This window comes from Eublepharis macularius, chromosome 10 (genome assembly GCF_028583425.1).
Source record: "Eublepharis macularius isolate TG4126 chromosome 10, MPM_Emac_v1.0, whole genome shotgun sequence".
Classification (NCBI taxonomy): domain Eukaryota; kingdom Metazoa; phylum Chordata; class Lepidosauria; order Squamata; family Eublepharidae; genus Eublepharis; species Eublepharis macularius.
The window spans coordinates 87,491,038-87,518,995 of NC_072799.1; the positions used below are offsets into that span (position 1 = coordinate 87,491,038).

Genomic DNA, 27,958 nt, shown 5'->3' on the forward strand with positions numbered 1-27,958 from the left:
TAGACTTGTTTTAGTTTGCTGTAACAGATTCTACCCTTTTGCAATCCACCCTGTTAAAGTGTAGGACTCCTGAGGAAAGTTTAGAAACTGCTAATTACTAGCTAAACTGTCAGCTAGGGGGTAGTGCACTGAATTCAGTCCCCTGCTATCATGCATCTTAGGTTAGCCCAAAGTAAACACATTGCTCTCCATACATACATAAAGTTAAACAACCACCTGAAATCCAACACAGCCTATTAAAAGGCTGGTATTGATCAGTTTTTGCAAAGCAGTACTGTGTCTTGTCAAATTGCACTAAGCACGGAAAAGGAAATGCTTTAGTTACTTTCAATTTTAAACTGGTAGGTGGATTCTGTTAACTTACTAGCACTTACTCCTGGGGTAACCCTCAGAGTGGAGCTAAATCAGCAATCTTTGGAAGCTTTAGCATGGCAAAAATCATTTTTGCTGTATCAAAAGATGCTTATAATCAATGAAGGGATGCTAAGTATTAATCTAAAGGATTTGTCATTGTCCTCTTGGAAAAATGTCATTGAAAGTAAGTTTTGGTTGCCGGGCCTTAATCCAAATAATGTATGAGATAAAAGAAATACACGTCATGCAGGAGAGAGCAAGATGTCTTATGCCCGGCTGCTGCTCATGGATTAAATCCCTCCAATTCTATTCCATGATGTGTCTTTTTCTTAATGATGCCACACTTTGATGCCGCACTTATGCTGGCTAGGCTAAATAACTTCTGTCGATGGTTATGGAGATTGTGTAAATGTGGATGGTCAAATTGACTTTGGAACATATTTTGTTGTTTTGTCGCTTTGGGGCGGACTTTAATTTTTACAGCAGTTCATATTTTATAAACTATCTTATTTGCAGAGATTACTTCAGACGTTATCAGATAATGATAAAAGGACCACGTTGTTGGTTGCAAATTTTTTGTCAGCAGTAAAGGAGGATTTAAAAGTCGTTTCAGAGTGATGCTGCTTATGGCCAGTTGGCCCTTAAAGCATCATTTAAGTACATACTGGCCCCTACCCCTATGCATATGTCCTCAGAATTGAATGTCTTTGTTAAGAAAGCCAACGAACTGTCAAACTTACTATGTTCTTAACCTGCTTTTCTGCAATTAAATACAAATATCAGGATTTTCTTAATGTGAGGTTCTGCCTCTTCTTCCAGCATCACTTCTTGGAGTCTTAATAGCTGGTTCCAGGCACAATGGAAGGAAGCTTGGTTGGTGGTAGCTCTGCACTAGGCAGCTTACCAGAGAGTAGGTTGAACAGATTTTACTATCTTTACCTACAGATTAGAGGCACCTGGATGCAGCATCACAGGTAAGGAAGGTCAGCCCCAGTTCGTATTCTTCCCAAACCCCTCTCCCTGGGGCAGAGATATGTTCTTGAAACGCCACCCTGTAACATTCAAAACTTCTCACCTACTTTACTATGGAATTTTCCCAGTGCCTTGCAGAATGTTAAAACAGTTCTCTACTGCCAATTTTCGTAAGTCACACTATCATTTAATAGTGTCAGTTCAATTGGGTAAGGCCTACCACCCATTCCTCCTCACAGAGGGATACCATCAATCTAGCATTGGTAAGAGATTTCTTTTTTTCTATAAGAGAAGCTAACACGCCCTCAAAGGTCTGCAAACTACTTCAGTTGCAACAATTGCCATTATTTGAGGGATAAACTGCTGTGGGGAGCCATTCTCCAGGAGTTGACTACACTTCCTGACTGCGAGAGGGGACATGACACAACATGCTCCCTGGAGTCCATACTAAGTACCCCCCTATCCAGATAGTTCTGAATACAGAAGCTCTACGTTGCCAGGATAGTTGCTGGTTTTAAGAACTACTATGGAAACAAGACTTAAACATAATTGAATTTATTTTTCAAGTATTTTTTTTCATGTTGGGCTATCACAGCAACATGTTCTCTTTGGCTATTTAATCACATCTTTTACTTGGCAGTTGTAAGACGGTGTGCTTAAGCCATTAAGAGCTGTTAAATTATTTGGGAAAGATGTTTGTTTCAAATCACTGATCTATTCCTTAAAATTCTACAGCTGGTGCTTATACTGGAAACTAGTTGAGTACCAAGTTACTACAAAGTCTTATAGCAGAGTTTGAATAATTTGACCTTGTGGTCCTTAATCTTGATTTCAAACTACTCAACAAATACAAAATTCATTTACAGTAGTGGCTGTGAAAGACTTGCAGGGAGAGTCTACAATTAATTAAGATGTAATAAAACTAGTTTCCCCAAGTGGTCAGGAATTAGCATAGATAAGAAACCAAAACCAAATGGCAATAATTTACTTCTATTAATATTTTCTTCTAAATTTAGTAAAACAGTTGCATCTAACTTTTTCATATTATGTTTTTCAGTTATTAAAATGATGATGAATGCAGTAAGTAATTTAATTTGGAAATGCAGATCATTTGGGGGTCATAATACAAAACAAGTTTGGATCCGGTAAACAACTTGATGGATTATACATTGAAAACATTGCATTCCGAATCAGTAATATCCTGATTCTCTCCCCATCCCCAACCATGGTTAGTCGCATGACCAGCTTCACGGTTCACTCAGCTCTGATATATGATTGTGGAATGATGTGCTTGACAGAGTTCTCTCTAATAGTTTACACTGGAGTTGGTAAGGCGTAAGTGCTAGCCACACAGCAGCAGCAGCAATTCATTCATCTAGAATTATAGCCAGTGGTGGTGAAGAGATGGGAGTAGCAATCCCTGTAGTATTTCAGGAGACAGATCTCAGTTTGCCTGAGCCAGAGCACACTCTATGAGCATCCCATGTAAAAAAAAAAAAGTATTCACAGAGTGTCCCAAATGGTTACCATAGGAGTTGCAGCATCTCATCTTCAATGTTCATTTCACTAAAGCTGTACATTATATACAGAATATCAAGGATAGGTTTGTTGCTTCTAGTCCTTATTCTTTTCATGGAAATTGGGAAACATCCTGTTAAAATCCAGCATCTGGGCTTATAAATAGTGCAGAAAATGCAAATGCTAAGAAAACAATGCCTCCTATGATTGTCACTGCAAGAGAGGAAAAGAAGGTTATTAGATCCCAATTATAATAAATGTCCAGGTTCTAGTCCCACCCTGGAGCTGCTTTAAAATCCCTTCAACAACTTATCTGCTAATTTGCCTTCAAGCAACTTCAAACACTCTCTAGCTTTTGCAGCATCCTCTCAAGAATAGAGAGCCAAAGCTCAAGGAGGCACACAAAAAGGTTACAATCAAACAACTGTTACCATTGACCAGTTTTATGTCTCAGTGTAAGAACCAGAACAGTCCAGTTCAACAACAAAGTCCTATACACCAACCTATCATATATTTTTTCTTCCTTTGGTATCCAAGGTGCCTGTAGTGGAGCACTCGCAAATCTGTCAATCGATAGTTAGTGGAAGCCGCTTGTTCTCCTACAGGGGAAGAGCAGAGGCGGCATTTCCACCCTGATGGCTACGAGCTTCGCTGGCCCCATCTCCTTAGGCTCGTTTCGAGAACAGTCTTCTTCCGGCCAATAATTAGGTCTTTCCAATAACCAGCATTCCAACTTCCGTCTCCAGTGTGGTCAATATCAATGGGGACCCCATTTTGTGTGCCTCCTTGAGCTTTGGCTCTCTGTTCTTGAGTTGATCCTATAGGAGGTTTCCCCCCTGGGTTTTGTTTTTGCAGCATCCTGTCAAATTTTTATTCCCCCACTGTCCAACTGCCCTAAGATGGGAGACTCCAGAAAAGCCAACAGCACTTCCTCCTGGACTCCAGTCATATTCAGAGGCAAGAAGCCCCCAAAATGAGAGGTTGTGCTTACTCACAAGTAGATAAACTGGCCTTATGTCACTATCTTCTTTTTCCTCTGCTTGGGATATTTACCCAAGAACAGGATTTTAGTCCAGCGGCACCAACAAGAGCTCCCATCTGAACAAGGAGGCTCTCTTCCCAAAGCTTGCACTCTGAAAATCATTTTGGTCTCTAAGGTGCCACTGGACTCAAACCCTGCTGTTTTAACTGCAGACCAACACAGTTACTCGCCTATTTATGCAAGAGACATTTATCAAAAAAGAGTTTAGCCTAAGCAACCCCGTGTCCAGGTGAAGAGTCTTGCGCTATTTGTAATGGTTTGCAAGAATTAACCAACACTTACCTGTCCGAACTGAGATTTTTTGTGCTATCATTCTTCCTCCGATCACGGCTAGACCAGTGCATAAACTATGTCCGAATGTCCCACCAACGGCCACACCACAGGGATCCTGTGCAAATACACGCCAACATTTAATTCTAGTTGAAAGCCACAGGCATCAACAGCAGTTTTTTGGGGAAAGGGATATTAATAGTTTCAAAAGGCAGGAACAGGCAAAGCTAACATGTAAAGAATATTGGCAGAGTCACCAGAATTGGGGGCTAATTAGAAGGTGATCTCACTGGGCAGCCTCTTCCTCATATGAAGGCAAAAGACTGCAATAATTTTAGGGAGGGTTGAGTCTAGCAGGGAGATATACACTGTTTGGCAACAAAATGGAAGTCCTGTGAGAGCTTCACTAATTACTAGAATCCAATTCAAAAAGAAATCTGAAGTAGCCACCACATGTTCAGAAGCCTCCAGGTGACAGTAGCAGCAGCTGTCTGAATCAACAGTTTCAGTAATCTGCAGACAGCCCTTTCATCCAACTCTGTATTTGGTTTCTTCTAAAAGTAGAGAAGAACAGAAATTACAAACTCCCTCATTCTGCAGAATAAACGAGCAAGTTAATGATAGTGGATGGCAGCTCTCCGAGGTATCTGTAGCTAACAGTGGCTGTTAAAGTCACCTACAGGTGTCTGGACAAACAGTTATTTCATGTACTGCTGTAATCTAGAGCAAGGGGTACAAACTCAGGATTAAGTAAGACTCTTTCCTTTTCGATATACAGATTTAGTTAGTGTGATTGAAAATGCAACACAAAGGTGATATGTACATCTCCACTGGAGCAACCATGGTGGGCTTCTGTGGGTACATTTTAATAGTTAGAAGATTAGAAGCAACCCCAAGAGATCTAGGTTCAGTTTCTCCAGCATCCACACAATGCCAAATGATGGAAGATTTTTGGTAGACAGAAAGCTATGTACTACATCTAAAAAAACATAATTTGAACCAGTTAAAAATTATATGGAATAGGAAGCAGGCAAAATTTTTCCAAGGAAGGATAAAGTTACAGAAGCTATATGTATACTGTAGACTAAGCAACCCATATTCAAGAGAAGGGACCAACCAGACTTTTGGTCACACTAGAATACCTTCTCTACATGATAGCCAATGAACTCCTGGGATTCAAACTGAGCTACAACTCCTACATCAATGTTCCCAGTGTGGCCCGTGTGGTAAGACACTGCTCCAGACTTCTCTTTGAGTATTCATTCAAGAAACACAGCAGAAGCACAATTTACATTTTATTTATTGTATTTCCCCCCTTTCTTCCTTCATAGAACAAGGCTGCATACACAGTTGTCTCAAGCAGGCAGGCATTTATCAGATCCAGATCTGCTTAGTATCAGCAGGGTTGGTATTTCAAGTGCCATTCTAACTGCACTTGGGACGCTTTTGAACAGTCTTCTCTACTGCCCACTCAAAATCATTATCAGATTCAGCCACACGCTACCAACTTATTTACTAAAGTTTGGAGATGGACTTTACATCCTAACAAACGTGCTGTTTAGAGCCTTTAAAAATGGTCTAAAAGCAACAAAAATGCAGGCACAAGAGAGCCGACTGAACATTTAAAGATTTGCCCCATTACACTTTTGTTTGTTATTAATAGTCCACCTTCCTCACTGGGACTGAAGGGAAGATTACACTGATTAAGTCAATACAATCAGCAGAACAGGACATCCAATGAACAAAGCAAAAAGGGGGGCAAATGTTGTCCCCATCTTCAAGAAGGGGAAAAAGGAGGATCCAGGTAACTACTGACATGTTAGCTTGACACCTATACCTGGAAAAGTCTTAGAATAAATCATCAGTCAGTCCTTGAGCTTTTAGAAAGGATGGCTGTGATCACTAAGAACCAGTATGGGTTTCTCAAGAACAAGTCACGTCAGACTAACTTTCTCTTTTTTTGAGAAAGTTACTAACTTGCTGGAACGGGAATGCTGTAGACACAGTTTATCTCAATTTCAGTAAGGCTTCTGATAAGGTTCCACATAATATTCTTGTCGACAAGTTGGTAAAATGTGGTTTGGATCCTATTACTATTAGGTGGATCTGTAACTGGCTGACAGATCACACCCTAAGAATGCTAGTTAATGGTTCCTCATCCTCTTGGAGAAGAGTGACAAGTGGAGTTCCTCAGGGATCAGTTCTGGGACCTGTTCTGTTCAACATTTTTATAAATGATCTGGATGAAAGAACAGAGGAAATAATTATTAAATTTGCAGATACTGAATTGGGAGGGGTAGCAAATATGGTTGAAAACAGATACAGGATTATCTTGACACGCTGGAAAACTGGGCTAAAACAAAATGTATTTCAACAGAGATAAATGCAAAGTTCTGCATTTAGGAAGGAAAAATAAAATGTATCATTATAGGATGGGGGAGACTTGTCTTGGCAATAGTATGTGCGAAAAGGATTTGGGGTCTCAGTAGACCATACACTGAACATGAGTCAGCGGCGTGATACAGTAGCTAAAAAGGCAAATGCGGTTTTGGGCTGTATCAACAGAAGTATAGTGCCCAGATTACAAGAAGTGATGGTATCGCTCTACTCTGCTCTGGTTAGACCTCACCTAGAGTATTGTGTTCAGTTTTGGGCTCCACAATTTAAGAAGGATATAGACAAGCTGGAACGTGTCCAGAGGAGGGCAACAAAGATAGTGAGGAATCTGGAGACCAAGTCCTATGTGGAAAGGCTGAAGGAGCTCAGAATGTTTAGCCTGAAGAGGAGACAACTGAGAAGTGATATGATAACCATCTTCAAGTACTTGAAGAGCTGTCATGTAAAGGATGGGGCGGAGTTGTTTTCTGCTGCCCCAGAAGGTCGGACCAGAACCAACAGTTTCAAATTATATCAAAAGAGCTTTCAGCTAAACATTAGGAAGAATTTCCTGACAGAGCGTTCCTTCAGTGGAACAGGCTTCCTTGGGAGGCGGTGGCTCTCCTTCTTTGGAGGTTCTTAAGCAGAGGCAAGATGGCCACCTGACAGCAATGCTGATTCTGTGAACCAGGGCAGATCATGAGGGAGAGGGCAGAATGGGTTACATCAGTGCTTAGTTCTCATGGCCTTTTTACATGCCCAGGGTAATGCCAATCACCACCTTGAGGTCAGGCAGCAATTTTCCACAGGCCAGTTTGGCTAGGGATCCTGGAGGTGTGTTGCCATCTTCTGGGCATGGAGCAGGGGTCACTGGGGCAGTCGGGGGGGGGGGGGATTGTGAATTTCCTGCATTGTGCAGGAGGTTGGACTAGATGACCTGAGAGGTCCCTTCCAACCCTATGATTCTATGAAATCTGAAGCAAAGTATTAACACGACATTAAATGATGTAAAAATTACACAGTAGGATCCTACTTATAGCAATGGATTGCATGAATTATATACAAAAGTGTAGTCCACAGACCCTCACCCTTGACGAAAGCATCTTTCAGAACCATTTTGCTACAGTATAGTCCTATTACCTGTGGTAAAATGCCCTCTTGAATAATTCAGTACTGCAGAGTTTGCAGAAAGCCAGGCAAGCAGAAGCCTTCCTTACCTCACTGGGCAGGCCATTCCATAAGGGAGGGGCCGCAACAGAGAAAACAGGGCTGCACTCACCTGTAACTGTTGTTCATTGAGGTCTTCTGTGCAGGCAGACATGGGACCGTGCAGGCGCAGGCCTGGCACCTGCAGGATTTCTGTTAGCTTTTCCTCCTATAGAGGGGCACCCTCCCCCCAGAGTGCTTGTGTGGCAATTTCCCACCAAAAATGTCCACACACTGCACAGCCCCTTAGTTTCTCCTTTGTCGTCAGACTCTCCAAGGTAAGTAGAGAAGAGTACACAGCGGGGCAGAAGGGAGGGTGTGTGTTCCTGCACAGAAGACCTCAATAAATAAGAGTTACAGGAAAGTGCAGCCCTGTTTTCATTGTCGGTCTTCCTGTGCAGTCCCACATGGGAGTTTAGCAAGCCACCTACCCAGGAGGAGGGGCGACTCTTCACTGGAACAATGACTGCAGAACTGCCTGACCCACTGCTGCTTCTCTCCTATTGAACACATCCAGGGCACAGTGCTTCACGAAGGTTTCGGTAGATGTCCATGTTGCAGCTTTGCAGATCTCATGCAGACTTAATGAAGGCTGCCGATGTTGTCTGTGACCAGGTGGAATGTGCGTGAGTCTCCAGTGGGCAATGTAAGTCAGCCTGCTCACAGCATAGTTCGATAGTCTGTACCACCCATTTATTGTGAAGAAGCACTTTCGCCTTTCTTAGGTCCCGCGTAACAAATAAAGAGCTGGGTACCTGATCTAATTTGGGCTGTACAATCCAAACAGAATGATAGGGCTTTTCTCGCATCCCATATATAAAGTGCTCTTACCGCCTCCGACACAGGCGATGGAAAGAACACACTCTCGTGACACGTGGAATTTAGAAACCACCTCGGGGAGGAACTCAAGACTTGGTCTGAGCACCACTTCCTCTGAATTTAAGGAAGGGCTGATCCATTCTCAAAGCTGCTAATTCTGGGCATGGAGCTGGGGTCACTGGGGCAGTTGTGAATTTCCTGCATTGTGTAGGGGGTTGGACTAGATGACCGGAGAGGCCCCTTCCAACCCTATGATTCTATGAATCTCTTCTGGCAGAGATAATTGCTACTGAAAATGCTACTTTGCAGGACAGTATCCTGAACAGGCATTTTGCGAAAGGTTTGAATGGTTTCTTCATCAATTTTGCTAAAACTTATTGCAGTTACCACTGTGGTATTATTTGCGTAATTGGTGGGAATATGTTACATGATCCTTTAAGAAATCGTTTAGACATGTCATGGGAAAATACAGTTTTCTTGTCCACTGGGGAGTGGAAAGCTGATATTACTGCTTGGTAGGCTTTAACAGAGGAGTTAGATAAGCCCTCCTTTTTTAAACTCACAAGATATTTTAGCACAGAAGCCACAGCTCCAGTATAAGAATCAAGTTCTTTATCTTCAACCTATTTTCTTGTATATGACAACCTTGTGTTGTGCTTCCTAGCATTTGATATGACTTCTGCCACTTCATCAGGTAATGTATCTACTGAAGGATTAACCATGGGGATGTCGTGGTATTTCACGCCCTTGTATGACAGCAGATCGAGTGCCACATGTGATAGAAGGCATTACCCCTTGGCCACCTACAACAGTCGCTGAAATCACGTCTGTCTTAGATAAAAAGGTGCTATTACAATATGCGTGGTGCATTCTGACTGTACTTTCCCAATCTTACATGATATCAGCTTGTGTCTGTTGTCTGAGAGAAATATAACCTGTGTGGAAGCCTGAACTGTGTTTGTGAAAGAACATTCAGTCAGGGAAAAGCAGGCAAACTGTGTGTGTGCGCCTGAGAAAAGGTCTTACTTTTCTCCTTCCTGAGAAAAGGAAGGGTATCCATGTGGGCAACATTCCCGATATACATCTCCTCCAAACCCTTTGGAGTGTCAGCTCTGAGGGGGGTTGCACAATCTTGCCCTCCTCTTCGGAGGAGTTTCAACACTATCAAGATTAATGATTGGCCTCTGCTGAGAGCTCTCTCTCCATTTTGAAGCATGCCTCGACCTCAACTGTGCCTTCTTTCTAGGAGCCTCCAAGGTGTCATGAGCAGCTTCTCCCATCTGCAAGGATCTCAACTGGTCAGTGGTCAGATCTGAAGGTGGTCAAGGAGGGAACTCTCCAATGGATCCCTCAAGGAGGACCTCCCTCAAGGAGATGTCAAGCTGGGCTTCGAGGTCAGATCCAAACATTCAGAGCTTCCACAAGTGCAGAGGTCTTTGCTGTTGGGCTAGTCTTTGCTGATAAGGTCTTTTCCCAAAGCATAGCCTTGAGCCTAGTTGCTCATTAGGCTCAAGCCCGGGGGTGAAGACTTGGCAATGTTTGCAGGAATTCATGTTGTGACCTTCCCCATGGCAGACAAGGCACAGTGAATGCCCATCCATCTTTGTCGTTTTTGTTGTGGACTGGGTGCATTTTTTAAAATAAGGCTTTATCAGCCATGAGAAGGAATTTTAAACGGTTTACTCACTCTCTCACTTTATCTCTCCGCTCAGGGTGAAAGTCTGCAGCACGGTAGAAAAGAGCAATTTGATGAATGGAGAAGCTCCTAACCAACAATCCTGCTTAACCAGCAGCAAAGGAGGAACTGAGGGTCAAAGGGCATGCTCTAGACAAAGCTAGAGCAGGAAATCTCCACACAAGCGATTGGGGGGGGGGCACCCCCTATAGAAGAAAACACCAATAAAAATCCTCCAGCTGGCAGGCTTGTTGTGCATGTCCAGTCCCATGTGGAGGCTGCACAGGAAGATCAACAGTTGTGGATTTTGTCAATTTGCAGGGTAGTGCTTACAGAAGGCATTACCTACATTTAATTAATAGCCGCCCTGAGCCCACCTGTGGGGAGGGCGGGGTATAAATCAAATCAATCAATCAATCAATCAATAATTAAGTTTATTGTAAATTGGACCTTAAGAATTTTGTTCTTTGAATATGTACATTGCTTATGCATTTCACTTACCTCTCTTGCTGCCAGAACTATTGTGGTTAATTGAGAGCGGTCTCCCCATTCTGCTAAGAACGTTAAAGTAAAAGCTTGCACAAAAATTGGAGAAATAAAATGTAGCCATTTCTTCTGAGGCAAGCTGGGGCCTGCTCCTGTTTCCACATCTCCAGGCCCATTTAACAACTTTGTTCTCTGGAGCTAGAAAGAGGAGGTAAATGCCAGAGAGTTAAAACTTTCCTCCTAGTAAACACCACACATCCATATATCTAATTCTTAAAGACGGCCAAATCTGTGGAAACTTAAATCCAGAATTTGGAGCCATGAACAGGCAATACAAATTTTTCTACAAACCTGAAAAAACTTCAAGTTTACAGAAAAAATACAGTGGGCGGTTGACCTCCCCATAACAGACACAGCACTTGTAGCTTTAAGAAATGAATGCCTTCAGTGGCCATTGCTAGACAACCACAACACTGCCGCCCTTCAAGTGTTGACTTCTGTTAATAGAAAGCAGAGAGAGGACCCTTTTCAGTCTAATTCAACCGCAGGGCCCTTTTCAGGCCTTTGAGGGAGGCTCCACCACGGCCAGGCCCAGAAGCAAGCACCAGGACTTGCTGCCACGCGACTGCACGACTCAGCAGCATCCACCCCACGAAAGCCAACGCAGTGCAGCGGTTACAGTTTCAGACCAGGGTGGGAGAAACCCAGGTTCAAGTCTCCACTCTGCCATGGAAGCTCACTGGGTGGCCTTGGGCCAGTTATGCATTTCTCAGCCTAACAGGGTTGTTGTGAGGATAAAATGAAGAACAACGTAAGCCGTTTTGGGCCCTCATTGGAGAAAGGTGGGGTACAAATGAATAATAAATATAGCTGAAGATGGGGGGCAGAGAAAAAGCAGATAGGTAGGTAAATTTTTATTGTATACGGCCATTGGCCTTTACAAGACAGAATGTATATAGCAAATTTACAACCATAAAAATTCTGAAATAACAGACAACATTGAAATTATTCAAATCACAAGCAAAGCCCCAATTTACTGCTCAGAATTTTGAGGTACTTCCTTAGATACCACACTTGCTCTTATTTTCCTAGCAGTCCAGGCAAAAGGACACAGAAGCATCCGCATTAGGTAACATATGAACTAATTTACTGGAGTCATAGAAAGAATCCTGTAATATAATTCAGTAAGTGGGTTTCCAACGACTCACCTCAATTCCACTGCGCAAGGGTGCTCTTGCGCGCCCCTAGCAAGGATATGAGGCGAGTCCTCAGAAACGGCTTGCCCAGGAGACAGGTGCAGTAGCTCACCACGCTACCGGCTCCCCATCCCCTCTCCAGTCATGCAATTCGGCCCGTAGGGGCCGAACCCAGCAGCTGGCAAGCCAGAGCACACCCTGCTGCCAACTCCTCTCAACCCCGCCGTGCTCCCCGCACCTCCAGCCGCCCAGTGCACCCCGCTGCAATCTCCTCTCTCCAACCCCCGCCGCCTTCCCTGCACCTCAAGTCACCCAGCTCCCCGCCTCCCCTCCCTCCAGTAGCGATCCCGCGGCTCCAACCTAGGGTTGCTAGCTCCAGCTGGTGGCTGGAGATCTTCAGGAATTGCAATAGATCTCCAAACCACAGAGACCAGTTGCTCTGGAGGAAATGGCTACCAGTTGCTCTGGAGGAAAGGTGGACTCCATGGCATTATAGCCTTTTGAGGGGCCTACTCTTGTAATACACACTCAAAGCACCAGGGTGTGCTTAACACTCTCCCCAAACCCTGACTTCTCCAGACTCCCCCCTCCCTCCCCAGATCTCCAGGAATTACACAACCTGGAGCTGGCAACCCTATATCCATCCCGATTTGCCCCAAATGGGCCGTACCAGGTGGCTGCCAGCTGCAGAAGTGCACGAGGCTGCACTCCAACTGCCTGGTTTGGCCCAAATGGGGCGAACTGGGCAGCTGCTCCCCCATGGGGGTGCTGGGTGGGGGCAATACCAGGCCTGGCTGCCCTGCCCACCCACCCCCATCCTGATCGGAGTGCTGGGGAAGGGGCAGTGCCAGGCCCAGTCACCCTGCCCTCCCTTCACCCTGATCGGGGCACTGGGGAGGGGGCAATGCCTGGCCCGCCTGCTCTGCCCTTTCTAGACCCTGTTGTATTGTTTTCCCCACAACAGGCTTTGTTACTAGTGTATAATATTTAAAATCTTGGGCAAGAACTTCCTTTCTGGATTCCACATATAAAGGAAAGCCAGAACATAATGAAGAAGTTCCTCTTCAACGGGCCCTCAGTGGAGAAAGGTGGGGTACATATGAATGATAAATACAGCTGAAGGGGGGGGGGCAGATAAAAGTAGGTTAGCTGGCGAGCAGGAAAGAAAGCAGGACTGGCTTTGGGGCCTTTCAGGGAAGGCAAAGGGGAAAATGAGATACACCTCGCCCCTGAAGTCCTGTCGGGTCCCCTGCTTGTATCTATTACCAGAACAGGGTTAGGTTTTAATATGCTATCAATTTAAAGAGGCAGCAATTATCAAAACAATTCAGCTCAGCTTTTCATTCTTTCAAAAGTAATTTAAAGGGTAGAATAGTAATTGACCTGTATTAACAGTTGCCAAAACACATTTTCGATTTAATCCTGAATTTTATACAGGATTTAAAATTCCTTTTTACTAGCCTGACATGAATAGAGAATGTCACTGAAACATATAATGTAGAAGTAATCTGATTTTAATCTGACAGCTAAATAGAAAACAGATTCTAATTTATGCTAATGACGGAACCAAATTAATGGAATACAAAAGTAATTTTGGAAATAGCTACTTTTTAGAGTTCTGTATCCCAGAACAAATATTAATGAGTATGACATACAGAGATATCTTAGTGGTAGTACAGTCAATTCTCCCCATGAAGATTTCTCAATCAACTCTAAGAGAAGCATCAATTGTCCAAACTCACTGCAACAGCCTCAGTCACCTCCTGTACTCTTCCTTTGCACTTTCAAATCTCATTGAAAAGATGTGCATTTTTAAAGCCAAAGGGCGAGCTTTCCCTTTACTGTTCTTAGAGCACAACTTAGAGTTCAACTTCTAAGTATTGTAAGGTCTGTGGCCTAGCCCAGGAATGTGTTTGCAGAGCTGACTGGAAATGCCTTGGGAGCATTGTCTAAGTTCCCGAGAGATCCAACCTTGGAGAGACTGCTCTGAGAGAGCTCTGTTTTCACACAGATGTAATGCCAATTAACAGCTTAGCCCTGATTGGTTCTTGAGTTGCTGGGTGATTCACTGAGACCTAAAAAGATGGCTTCTCAATTCACTCAGTTCCTTCCCTTGACTAGTTCCTTATCATGATGCAAGTATGCAAGAGAGAAGCTGAAAGCTGCATGCTATTTTATCACCTTAGCATGTCCTTATGCTGGATCGATCAAGCATGAGAGAGGGCCCGCTTTCCGACAAATGGGTGAGATACGAAATAATGGAAACCACTTGGAGATGCTTAGGTAGCTAGCTCATAATTTTAGATAGGCAGTTTTAATATTTAGCAACAATAAGGATTTGTTTTAATGCCTGTTACCTCAATAAGAGTGCTTCATGCTTTTGGAGACACTCCTTAACTAATAAACTTGTATTTTATTAAGCGGAGTCTGGAATTCATGTCTTGTGTGAGATTGGAAAGCGTGGCCTTTGGGAAAGGAAGAGCTTTCAGTCTCACAAGCAAGGTGAACGCATCGTGCCTGCCTGGTTGCTGGAGGGGCTGTGGTCAGCACCCAGAACTGGGAGGTGCGGTTGCAGGTTTCCCTGCAGGGGGAGCTCTGAAAATGTTTTTTGAAAACTCGGTTGAATCAATTACACTAAAGAACGGGTATTAACTAAGCACTCGGTAGCGTCTCCCCCAGTTTCCTGAATTCATCACATTACTCAACAGCATATTCACACTTCCTGCATACTTTCACTTACTTCTTCATCTTTCTTCTTGAGTTCTGCTTGAACTTCCTCCAGTTCTTCTTGACCTTCATCTGGGCTCATCTTTAAGCCTTCCCGAAGCATTCGGATGCCAAAAATTGCAAAAAGTGCAGTTGACACATAGTATGTGTATACTCTAGGGATAACTGTGGTAGCATAGCCAAATAAAACTAAAGGGGGGAAAGCAAACACTTTAGGTTACCTGTTAAACAAACCATGCTTATTCTAACATACTTTGGTTACTGAGGTCATTTTGAGCCCTCAGAATTTATGGATGTGTGAAATATGGCTCTACACAAAATATTACAATGATAAAAGATTACCTAAATTTATCTAGCAAGTTCATGGCTGAACTTGAAACTTCCTAAATCATAGTTTAAATATTAGGCTACACCAGCTCTTGTATCATTTTACAGCATTAATAATTTCATTTAGATTGTAAGGTAATATAGTATGAGGCTGCAATGGATCACACACAGCTAACTTTTGAAAACAAATTCAAATTGTGATTGTAGCAGATTCAGATATTTTACACTGTACAAATAAAGGTTAACCCAATTATATTGTCGAAGGCTTTCACAGCTGGAGAACTATGGTTGTTGTAGATTTTCTGGGCTGTATCGCTGTGGTCTTGGCATTGTAGTTGCTGACGTTTCGCCAGCAGCTGTGACTGGCATCTTCAGAGGTGTAGCACCGAAAGACAGAGATCGTTTTGACACTGAGAGATCTCTATCTTTTGGTGCTACACCTCTGAAGATGCCAGTCACAGCTGCTGGCGAAACATCAGCAACTACAATGCCAAGACCATGGAGATACAGCCCGGAAAATCCACAACAACCATCGTTAACCCAATTAATAGTACTAACTTTTCAATTTTAATTACATAGATGGACAAATTCTTTGTGTGCTGGACAAGCTCCACCACAAAGCATACTTCCTCTTCCGCTAGAACTTCCCTTTGGACAAGGGTTCACTGAAAAGTGTGGATCTTGCAGAAGCAGAAGTGCTAGCGGGAAAGGAAGCTCTCTCTCCAGCAGAGGCTGTGTAGCATGCACAGAATTTATCTAGAGTATCCAAGCCTACCTGTTTGGGTTTGTTGCATAACAAGTACATTGTAATTCTTTGTTTCAACTGACAGGCTCTACCCTGAATCAGTAATTACCTCATGAAATCGCTATATTTTCAATGTGTGGTGGAAGAAGTTAATCAATCCTACAAACAGGTCCACAATAGGATCTCATTTTTGCTGAATGTGTACCAAGGGATATGATCCAAAGGCCCAGTTCTGTGTCTTAACAACTGTGTTGTTTTTTTCAATAAATGAACGTGAATTGCTTCCCAATTGCTTCCACCCCCTAAAAAAGGCCTGAAATAACTAACTAGACATTACAACTCAGACTAGAAGCCTTTACAAAAAATCCTTGCACAGTATGAGTCACTAAAATCAACTCACGTTCCAGCTAAACAGGTTTGGATGCAATACCAAACTATAGTTTGGTGTAATATGGACAAGCTCAGTGTCCTCATGCTTCCACAACTGGCAGGTTTAGAGTCTAAGCAGCTTCATGCAAGGGCAAAAATGCTGTCTTCCGATCAGTGTAGCCCAGGAGGTGGCCCTCTAACTGGACTTGGCTGATCTGACTACCTGGCTCCATACCACAGTAACATCCAGACGAGAACACTGCCACGCACTCTGCATAGGTCTCCGCTCAAAGTCAACTTGGAGACTCCAGTTTGTGCAGAACTTGGCAGCAAGGCTGTTATCAGGAGCTCCTCCTATTCTGCAGTCATTCCACTGGCTGCCCATCAGTTGCCAGATTCATTTCAAGGCACTGGCTCGCATACAAAGCCCTTCCTGGCTCTCCCCCTGAGCTCCACCATGACAGCTTTGCTCAGGGCCGTCTGCACTTGCCATCCTGCAAATGGACAAGATCATGACTTCCTCTCTCTCCCTCCCTCTCTCTAGATCTGTGTGTGTGTGTGTGTGTGTGTGTGCGCGTGCATGTGCGCGCCTGACAGCATTCCACAAACTATGCAGAGATGAATTATAATGAAGGGTATTTTTACACAGGTTAAAAGGGCATTGGTTCAGAAAATGGCTTTAAAGAAGGAAAATGGTCTGTGAACTATATCATTGTGCATCGTATGTATTATCTGTTCCAATATGTATTATCCTGCTATGCAATTTCATGTTAATACTTATGCTTTATCTCAGATTTCTGCAGGATTACAGGATATGAAACTGCACAACCAGACAGCATAAAACAACCAATGAACAATGCAACATGACTAATATTACAGAATCAGAAAACATTGCGGACAAACAGAATATACTATAAACAATACAGAAAGTAGTATGACAAGGTAAAAACAATGCAGTAGAAGCAAGTACCTACAATAACTGCAGCAGGCTACCATCCCCACAGAAACCTCTGGGTACACGCAGTTCCTCCCTCAAATGTGCAAAGCTAGCAGGGGAAGATTCTGCCGGCAGCTGCTGAATACTATCTGGGCTGAGTCTGTTTTTCCCTCTGCCTGCAGGTATAGCAGCTGTAGCACAGTGGTTAAGTGGCTGGGTTGCAAACTGGCACTCTGCTAGTTCAACTCCCACTCCTGCTGTGAGCTCAGTAGGTGGCCTTGGATAAGCCACTCCTCTCAGGCCCAGCTCCCCAGCTGTACTGTGGGGATAATAACACAACTGACTTTGTTCACTGCTCTGTGGTGCTAATCTGTCCAGAAGGGTGGCATATAAGCACACTATTATTGTTATTATTAGTTAACTATTAGTACAATAATAACTATTGTTGTTATTATTACTTGGGTGGGGCATGCACAAGCCAAAGGGCTCTTGATCTTTGGATCACAGTCTGCTGCCTAATGTTAGCCATCCCAGTAAAACAGGACCTGTCCAGGGTAGTTTATGCTGTTAATGTAACTTGGATTATATTTTAGAAATTTCTGTAAGCCGTTCTTCGGCGGCCTTAACAGTATTTTCTAGATGTATATTTGCACATATTTGATAATATAGGAATAGTCTGTACATATTTTGTGCATATAATTATTAGAACACTTGTCACTTTATATTATTTATATAATTAAATTATTACTATTTATTCTATCTGAGTTGGGGTCTCTTTAAACCCCTTGCCCTCCAATTGTGGGTCTTCCTTCTTGATAGATTAACTTTGGAGGAGTCTCTGTTTTTGGTTAGTTCTAGGGAGAAAAGCAACACAGAAATGCTGTAATAAATTTTTGGCCTGCAGCGGGAATACATGACTTTCAGGACAGAGAGATCAGGACACTAACCTGACAAACATGTCATCAAGCCCAAGGCAAGCATAGCACCAGCCAGCACTGTCAAGCGGTTGTAACGCATTGCCATGATGGCGGCAATGAAAAAAGTCTTATCTCCAAGTTCAGAGACAATGATGACTGATATGGCAGCCACAAACGCATGGATAAATCCCAGGTTAGTCTTATCTATAGAGTCTCCACTAACAGAATGATCTGGGGCAACTTGAGTAGGTCCATTCTGAAAAGAAAAGGAAAAGAAGTTATATCACTTTTTGCCCAACCCAGCTTACCCTTTGTAGCCTACTGATTTCCTTAGCACATTTTCATGGAGGATTATATTTCACTTTAATACCTTTTAACATCCTGGCATAGGCTGCAATCCACCAGTACTTGCAGTAATCAATGTACTAATCAATGCAGTAATCAATTGATTCACAATATCTAGGAGTTTAATAATGGAACTACTCTGTACAGTGTTCTCATGTTCATGGATTTCCACCTGTGGATCACAATTTTCCTGCTTCCCCTCTCCTGTGGCAATCTGAAATGTGCCCAAAATCCAGTTCCAGTGTGTGTGTGTGGGGGGGAGTTCTCATGTTTCAGTTTTTTGGGGGGGAGGCATTTAGGGTTCCCCTGGAGGGGGAAGACAGGGAAGTCTTGCTCTGTGGATAGAAATCCCTGCACCCATTGAAATGATAGTCTGGATCCAAGTCGTAATAACTTAAATCTTCAACTGTCTTATTTCTAGTAATTCTGCAGACGAACCAAATAAGATTTCCAACTGAGATACTCAAGGTCATAAGCTTAGATCTTAGACCTTCCCTGTTATCTATGGATAAAGATCTAAAGGTTTTCAAAGAATATACAGTTCCGTAGTTCTAGTTGGTCATTCCGCAGATAGACAAGGCATTTCAAAGCATCCTCTGAGAGCCAGCTTTTTTACAAAAGGAAGTTTTTAAGAAAAAAAATATCTCTCTCATCCACAGGGGTAAAAACATCAATAGAGAGAAACTTCCATGTGAGAAGGAAATGCTTTCTCTCAAGTCTGTCTCAGTTACGCTGGCTGAGCAACGGGTGACAGTTATCTAGCTTGTTTTCTGAAAAGCCAGTGTGTGAGTCTTTCACAAGAACAACAGGTTTTCTATTGCAAGAGCTGACAGTACTTGCGCCACAATAAGTGTGTCCATCTTTAACGTGCCATAGAACAGTTACTTGAACTATGAACCAAACCAAATTAAGGTATGGGAACAGTATACTGGAAAACAGATTTTAAAGAAAATAAAGTCAGCACAGTAGTTCTTAAGAGCAGAATGCAACTTAAAAGGTGACTATGAAGAGAAACTTTGTAAAATGGCTTTTGCATATATCACTATTCTGTTAAACACATCACTCGGTGTTCCATATCCCTGCTTACTGCATTCTAACTAATAGTTTAAAGTGCTCAGGGAGGCAAACCTGAGGTTGTCCTGTTTTATATTTTACAGGGTTGTTGTAAGGTTGATAAGCAAATCATTTTCAGCCTAAGCCCGTATTCTTCTGGGCTATTTATGTCTGCTAAAGCGGACTATAAATGACACAAACAAACGAACAAATGAAATCTGACACCATATTCAATATGGCATGCTTGAACCTCAAACCATGTTAAAGCATTCCCACTGTACTGCCATCTATAATTGTGGGATACAATATTTGACTCCTTTGTGTAGACAAGCAGCCATTTAATACTAAACTGTGACAGCTAGATAGCTGGCATAGGAGTATTTCCCAGGCCATGGTGGCATATTTAAATGAAAAAAAGGAAGAAGCTAGCGAAAACATGAATTCTAGACCACCGACAGGTAAGCTTGTCTGATAAGATGGCATTCTTACAAAGCAACTCAAACTTGCCTACCTCATGAGTAGTGTGCACACACACACACTTCAAATTTCTTTTAATACTTCTAAAATTACCTCAGCGTTTTCCACAGACGTAGCATTCTTATTAATATTTAACCATTTTAATCACTTAACCATGATTTATCACTGCAGACAGTCCAAAAATGGAAAGAAAATGATATTGTGCACTTCAGACTTTGAGACATCTGTACATCAATCATATTCTCAGCGCTTACTATACAGTATTTTTATGCCATTTTAATCTACATAATTGCCATCTGGTCTCATATTATTACACAGATAGGTTACAGCCTCCTGTATAGAGTAGACGTCTTTTTGCTTCCCTCTAAATTACTGATTCCACAGATCATCTTCCTGACCATTATGACAGATCTGAATATGCTAAACTTTATGCTTGTTTTCAAATTTCCAACAAAAAGGAGAGAATCACAGGACAAAGACATCAAAAAGAAACAAACATCTGTGAAAGACTAAGTACAACGTGTATTATAACAATAAAGTACTAAATACAATATATAAACTCAGTTTCTATATTTATTTTTACCAACAACATGCTATGTAATCATTGCAGTTTATACTGAGGGCAACTGATATACTGAAATGTCACAGTAAGGCAACCAGAACTATGGATCAAAGTACCAGAGATCTTTTAAGAGTTAAAGTGCACAGTGCAAAGTGTCCAATGTTCATATGGTACCAGTACCTAATACTCTGAAAAATGACAGAAAAGTGGCAGTGCCTTATCAATACGTTAAAGGGACAGTGACTCTCAGTGCTATTAGAACATATGCAATATATAGAAATTCAGTTCCAGATCAGTCCCAACATCTGAATAAATACAAGGCAAGTAAAGTCTTTATAAACACTTGAATAAATAGATACAAAACAGTTAAAGTCTCTCAAGAAGACAATGTATAAGAATTTCTAGATGTAGCTGTGATTCCAAAAGTTCAAAAGTAGAGATGCTTCTTCAATTTTTTTTTGCTTGTAACCACAACGGGGAAGCTAGTAATATTCTTCTTGTTTCAAATGCTTTCCTCATGGCAGTTACAAACACAATATAAAAGAAGTCATGTCAGTTTCATATGGCAGCCCAGTCTACCACCCTGAATCATATTCAACATCCTTAAATAACATTTGTAGACAATATATTATGGCACGGGAGTAGGGCATGAAGGGGAATCTCAAGGTAAACTAAGACGGATGCAAGATTCTGACTTTCCAGATTCTTTAAGACATTTTAAAATCCCATACCCCTCAGCCCATTAAGGTTTCCATTTCAACACATCAGGAATTTTTTTCTGCATTCAGCCAGCCTGCTCAACATGTTTCACCTTGTTAGCCTTTTGATACAAGTGACCCAGTCATCAGTAGTGAAGGTGCAGCCTCTGAACAAACTGCATGCAGTATATGTAGATTTTGTTGACTATCAAACAGGTTGTGGAACTAGAAATACATTTAATAATCCTAATAAATAAATAAATAAATAATGAATTCACCCTATAGTTTGTATAGGTTAAATTAAAACCTCTCCTCTCACGCGGTGGAACGTATAGTGCAATCTCCAATCTGATACGGTATTGCAATGCATATAGACCAGGTGCCTGTCCTTTTTTTTAAAGCAATGGTTTGTGTCATGTTAGAACAGTTTTAAGAGCAGAATGAAAGCCTGTTTTGAGAGGAAAGAGGATTGAGATACTGGATGACCTCTATTTTTTTAATAGAAAGGCAAGTATATAATCTTAGGACTGAAATCACTGAAGCTTGCAATCCCAACACTGATAGTACACATAATCGAACTCTGCTACTTACTTCAGGGTAAGCAAACACAGGGTCAGGATGCAAGTTTGCGTACTCAATAAAGATGATAGTTTATATTTTTAAGCAGCGTGGGCCTAACTGTTGCAGCGAAACACAAAGTCTTGCAGCACCTTAAAGATTAGAAGTTATTGCAGTAACAGCTTTAATGAACCACAGCCCATTTTCTACCTCTGATGAAGTGGACTCTGGCTCAAGAACACTTACGCTACAATAAATATGTTAGTCTTAAATTAAGTCTTCTGGCAACTTAAACTTTTACGTAATTCACTTCTCCGAGACTTGCTGTCCTCACTTAACAAATAAAAAGGGACCCATTTCAGTCTCAGGGAAGTTCTCCTTCTATGTCCTGGAAACATTTTTAAAAACCTTTGATTAAAGGAAAGCGTGAATATAATCTGTTGCATTTGGCTTTTTGCAACAAAAAGAGTTTGAATTGTGCCACAAGGGGTATGTTAAATGACTATAGTACAGGAACTGTGGTCAAGTGCTACAAATGAGTAAGGCAGAAATCTCAACACACAAATGTAGCTTTGCAGTAGCTGTGTTTTGAAGACTTTTATCATACAACCCATTGGCTTCCTAATGAGCTCTCACAGAAAGAGGAAAGTTAGTGTTACTACTACTTCCTCTGCAAGCAAAACCCATGTTTGGGAGAACTCTGTGCAGGAGCAGCAAAAGTCTATTAATACACAAAGAAAGGATATTGGCACATCTTGCGTAATGGAATTTGACTGGCTTCCACTTGTGATCACTGTAACTTACCCAACCTATGAGGCTGCTGAAGAGTCACTGTGACCCACACCTCTGGGTCGGCTTGTCCTCTTAAATTGGCAACACCACTGTTACAAAACTGACCACACTGTGCTAAACATAGCCAGGCATTTAATTAAATTCTGTAATTAGCCTTTTATTGCCTATGTTTGTAGGCAGTAACTAAGGTTGCGGTGGGTGCACTGGTGTTTGCTGCAACAATCCATAGTGGAGAGTGCCAGGCATGCTTAACCATTTCAGTTTCCCAGCACATGCACAGAAGCATTTAAGAGCACTGACATTTACTCAGAATATGGAAGTAGGAAATTGCCCAGGTGTGGAAATGGCCTTAAAAACATTCCATAAAGACGGCAGAATCCTTTGTATGCACCACACCAGTTTATTTCAACATTAAATCTGAAAGGTCAGATTCTGCAGGACCTAAAAGGACGCATCGATGAACATTCTCCGCAAGACAAACAGCCAGAAAAGCATCACGTACATCGTGGACGAGCCAGTTCTTCCTGCTTGCCTTTAAAAAAAAAAACACTATTGCTTTTGCTGCCTGAAGTTTCACCCTCTGCCATAGGTGAAGGCTAAGCAGCCTCTGAAAAAACTGCATGCAGTATATGTAGATTTTGTTGACTATCAATCAGGCTGTGGAACTAGAAATACATTTAATAATCCTAATTTTAAAAAAATTAAATTATGAATTCACCCAACAGTTTGTATAGGTTAAATTAAAACCTCTCCTCTCACGTGGTGGAAAGTATAGTGCAATCTCCAATCTGATACGTTATTGCAATGCATATAGAAAGTAGCATTGAAACCGAGTTTCTCCAGTGACCTCTAAGGAAGAGAGCAGACTTCTTTTGAAATCCAAGGTTGGACCACCACATCCATGGCACATCATGCCCAGTTCTGACAGTATTCTGAAGTTAGAGTGTCTGAAGTTAGTGAGTGAACAGCTCTCAATGCCTCTTTTTCCCTTAAACAATGTAAGGGAAGTATATATTGTATCATTTAAAAATGTGTACAGCTATTATTCCAACAAAAATAAATTTCCACATAAAGCTTTTTATTTATTTGAATATAAAATGTGGCTTAAATGTTATTTCTCCACTTATAAACTCCTTCTATTACAGAATCCCCTCAGACCCAGATAAGTGGAAACGGTACAGTAAAACCCTGATGACTTTCCTTTTTTAATTCCAATGCCATTTCTCAGAGAGGGTTACTAGGATCGCCGGATCAAAACTCTATACTATTTTCTATAGTATCATGACCAGCTAAAACTTGCTCAAATACAAGTCTGACGATGCCTAAAAGCAGTACTGACATTCATGGCATGCGTGAGTGTTTATGAACACGCCCTTTCCAAGAAACTTAAGGGATGGTTGGATTCCTGCAGTAAGCACTTGTTAATGAAGGGAAATTCTTCATAAGAACTGGAAATGGGTTCAAGGGAAACGTCCTTACACATTTTTACCCACCCCCCTTCCTCCAAGGAGCTCAAGACAGCTTGCTCTCACCCCTTTCACTTAATGATCACAAAAGCTCTGTGAGGAGGAGTAAGTTGAAAAATAATAACTGGTTCCAGGTCACCCAGAGAGTGGCTTCAGTTCTAGTCTGACACACTGATGAAAAATTGGTGTGGTGGAGCAGTTAGAGGGACTGATGGCCTATCCAATTTGCAACTGAGAACTTTACTGAACACTTGCACGCTCAGTTTAAAAAAAAAACTCTGTAGCAAAATCTTAGAAAAAAACAGTAGAACAGTACAAGACAAAATCTACACATACAGCCTCACATATATTAATATCCAGCACAGGGAACAAAAGTTACATACTGTCTGAATGTACATATTCAAATGCAACTTGTGGTGCCAGGATTTTTTAAAAAGTTTCCAGCCCATGAAAAGCACCAGCATGTTGGTTGTCCATCATCTTTCAAGGCACATCATTACACTAGGCCTAGACTCCTTAGCTATTTACCAGACTTCCGTTGTCCAGCTTCGGCTGCAGATTTTTATTTATATGTTGTTGGCAAAATTAAGCATCTGTACTTCCATGAATTATTGCATAAATCAAGAAATACAGCAAGTTAACAGAAAAAGAAGAATATCCTTTAAAAGAAAAGATAGTTTTTCCAGAAAACAGTCAGTTTCAAGACAGGTGTACCTTGAGGATCTCCTCCGTGACCCCAACATATTGGGAGAGACACCATGCTGGAGCTGGTTAGAGTGTTAGACTAGGAGCCAAGCTACAAGTGACGCCTGAGTCAGGTTGGACACTTTTCAGCTTCCCTCAAGTTTTGATGGGAAATGTAGGCATCCTGGTTTTACAGCTTGGCTCTCCATTACAGCTGCAAGACCAGGATGCCTACATTTCCCATCAAAACTTGAGGGAAGCTGACAAGTGTCCAACCTGTGTCAGGCGTCACGTGTAGCTTAGCTCTAGGACATCAGAGACCCAGGTTCAAATCCATTCTCTGCTATAGAGATGCTTCACTAATGAGTTAGGGACCATAGACTTCGCCGCTATGTTGCCTTACATCTATACTCTGTTGCTTTAAGTATGTGCTCCCATGTGCTACCTGTTGTCTTAAGTATGATCTTACTGGGTAGTTCTATGTTTTCGAATGTCAGTCCTAGAATTGCTTGTGCTCTGGGTCTGTTTTCTTCAACTCTGTATCGGATTCTTGCCAATGCTCTGCCACTGTAATCTTGCATTTTTATACCCTATAGCATTGTTTATGGAAATGCCCATGATACTGATTATGCTAATCTCACTGCATAATCCGCCTTACATCTCAGTGAGATTGCTGTTTAATATGTCAGTGAAAAAACTGCATATGTTCCATATCAGCATTTCTTCAATTCTATATTGGATTCTTGCAAATGCTATGCCTTTGTAAACTTGGATTTATTTACCCTCATGGCATTGTTTATGGAAATGTCCTTGATACTGACTGTACTAATCTCACACTGTGTAATCCGCCTTGAGCCTCAGGGAGAAAGGCGGACTATAAAGGATGTAAATGAATAAGCTCATTGCAACCCCAGCTCTCTTCGTCAGATGCATCCGTAGCATAAGCTTCCGAGAACCCCAGCTCTCTTCGTCAGATGCATCCGTAGCATAAGCTTCCGAGAACCCCAGCTCTCTTCGTCAGATGCATCCGTAGCATAAGCTTCCGAGAACCCCAGCTCTCTTCGTCAGATGCATCTGACGAAGAGAGCTCTGGTTCTCGAAAGCTTATGCTACCATCAAGTTGGTAAGTCTTAAAGGCGCTACTAGACTAAGCTCATTGAGAGACCTCGGGGCGACCCCTTCTCGCTGCCCAGCCTACCGCGCAGGGTTGTGGCGAGCCCGAGAGCGCGGAGGGGAGAACGAGGCGCGCCGCTCCCAGCTCCGCCGAGGAGGAAGCGCAGGGCGCAGCAGCAGCCCGCCTCGCCCGGCCTCCCAGCGACCGGATGAAGGGGCGGAGTCCGTGGCGGAGCCCGCGCGGAAGGCCCCCGCCCCGCCCGGCTGCCCTACCTCGGCCCTGGCGAGCTCCGGCCCCTGCGCGGCGGGCTGCGCCGGCGGCGGCTTCGGCTGGTCCTGCTGAGGCGGCGGCGGCGGCTCGCGCTCCTGGCCGTTCTGCGGCTCTGGCGAGGCGAAGGGCGCGGCCAAGAGCAGGAGCAGGAGCAGCGGCCGCAGCCGCGGAGGGCCCCCCATTCCCGGCCCCGCGCCGTCCCCGCCGCGGCCTCCGCTCGCCCCGGCGCCGCTCTGGGCCGGGCGCTTCCGCTCGCCACGCCACGAAACCCGCCGAGGCGCCCGCCCCCTGCCCCGCGTCCGCGGCTCTGGTTGGCGGGAGTGGCGGAAGTGGGCCGGCTCGAACGGCCTCGCTTTTGAAGCGGGAGGCAGTCGGGATGGCGCATGCGCGGAGGAACGGCGGGGCGGGCGGGGTCTGGGTCACGTGACCTTCGCCCTACCCTTTGATGGTTCCGCGAGGTTGACGAGAGGATCCGCCGAAGGTGGGGGGATGTTCTCTTGGCTCGTTGAGTTTTAAGATGATTTGGGGCTCTTTTATTATTTTAGTGTATTTCCCCTTGTGAAAAGCATATAATATTTTCTGGGGGGGTGGTGGTTCAAGTATTTATGGCTAGTTTAGTTTTAAGATGATATTTTATTTATGTCTTTTATAGTCCGCCTTTCTCCCTGAGACTCAAGGCGGATTACACAGTGTGAGAGATTAGTACAGTCTATATCAAGGACATTTCCATAAACAATGCCATAGGGTAAATAAATACAAATTTACAAAGCTTTGTGCTCTTTTATTATGTTAGTGAATTTCCCCTTGTGAAAAGCTTGTGATTTTTTTAAAACTCAAGCTCAGCAAGCTTGGAGTGTGTGGTGCAGCAGTTAGTGGGTTGAGCTAGGTCTGGGGGGTGGGGTCAGATTCTCTGTTTCTGCTATTTGATGAAATGGCTGCAACCTTTCCAAAGCTCAGACCCCAGAAATCTAGATGATCTTTAGGGTGCTGGTGGAGAGTGCCCTCAAGTCAGAGTTAACTTATGGCAAACCCTTTTAGAGTTTTCATGGCAAGAGACTAACAGAGGTGGTTTGCCATTGCCTGCCTCTGCAACCCTGGTCTCCCTTGGAGGTCTCCCATCCAATTACTAACCAAGGCAAACCCTGATTAGCTTCTGAGATCTGACAAGATCAGGCTCACCTGGGCTATCCAGGTCAGGGCTCTTTATGGTGCCACAGGACTAGAATCTTGGTGTTTTACTTCTGCTGTTAAACGTTGTGGGCAACTTCTAGGCTTACTTCCTTTCAGCCTCACGGGATTGTTGTGAGAGTAAAATGAAGGAGGAGAAGAGAATCATATACACCTCCCTTGAACTTTTTGGAGGAACAATGGAATAAATATGCAGAAAACTGGTTTTTTATATCCAAGACAGAACATAAGAGAAAATATTTAGTGCATTTTTATTGCACTTTTCTCCAAGGAGCTTGGGGTAGTGTTCATTGTTCTTCCCTTTTATCTTCACAACAACCTTGTGAGATAGATTATGCTAAGAAAGAGTGATTGGGCCAGGGATATCGACTAAGCTTCATGACAAACATGAAATTTGAATCTGAGATGTGTAGATCACACCATACCGGCTCTATAATTTCACCAGCCAAAGTAATCTCATCATGGGAAGTGTGTTTGGTGGCTCAGTCTGGCACGTGTACAATGCCATCCTAAACAGTTACACCCCAAACTCAATAGACTTAGGAAGGTGTATCTGTGCAGTAGGATCACACTTGTACAGTGCAAATCCTAAATAGGTCTACTCAGAATCTTACTGAAGTTGGCTTTCTCCCTGGGAAAAATGTTCTTAGGCTTGCTCTGGAAGTGCCTTCCTGGGTAGAGTCCCTCCAGTGCAGCATTCACAGCAAGTCTCTTCATGTTGTCTATTTAACTATCATAGGTACTAGTAGCCAGTGACAGGCCTATACTTAATCTGTTTGTTCACTTTTTGCATATTTACATCACCACCTTTTGCC

The 27,958-nt window shown here is 42.9% G+C and overlaps 1 protein-coding gene across 1 annotated transcript; it reads right to left on the reverse strand.

The window, feature by feature from the left end:
- Window positions 1-1,865: 1,865 nt before the first annotated feature.
- TMEM165 (transmembrane protein 165) lies at window positions 1,866-26,201 on the reverse strand. The gene is made up of 6 exons (XM_054990302.1): window positions 25,958-26,201; window positions 17,967-18,192; window positions 14,655-14,830; window positions 10,734-10,916; window positions 4,169-4,274; window positions 1,866-3,057 (listed from the first exon to the last, which is right to left on the reverse strand). Exons 1-6 carry the CDS (start codon window positions 26,135-26,137, stop codon window positions 2,981-2,983), a joined length of 948 nt encoding a protein of 315 aa, XP_054846277.1. The 5' UTR covers window positions 26,138-26,201; the 3' UTR covers window positions 1,866-2,980.
- Window positions 26,202-27,958: the final 1,757 nt, after the last annotated feature.

Coding starts and splice junctions, on each gene's coding strand:
- TMEM165 (XM_054990302.1), bottom strand. CDS start 26,137: ATGGGGGGCCCTCCGCGGCTGCGGCCGCTGCTCCTGCTCCTGCTCTTG. Junction 18,193..25,957: donor CGGAGCTCGCCAGGGCCGAG/GTAGGGCAGCCG, acceptor TTTTCTTTTCAG/AATGGACCTACTCAAGTTGC. Junction 10,917..14,654: donor TCAAGAAGAAAGATGAAGAA/GTAAGTGAAAGT, acceptor TCCTCTTTCTAG/CTCCAGAGAACAAAGTTGTT.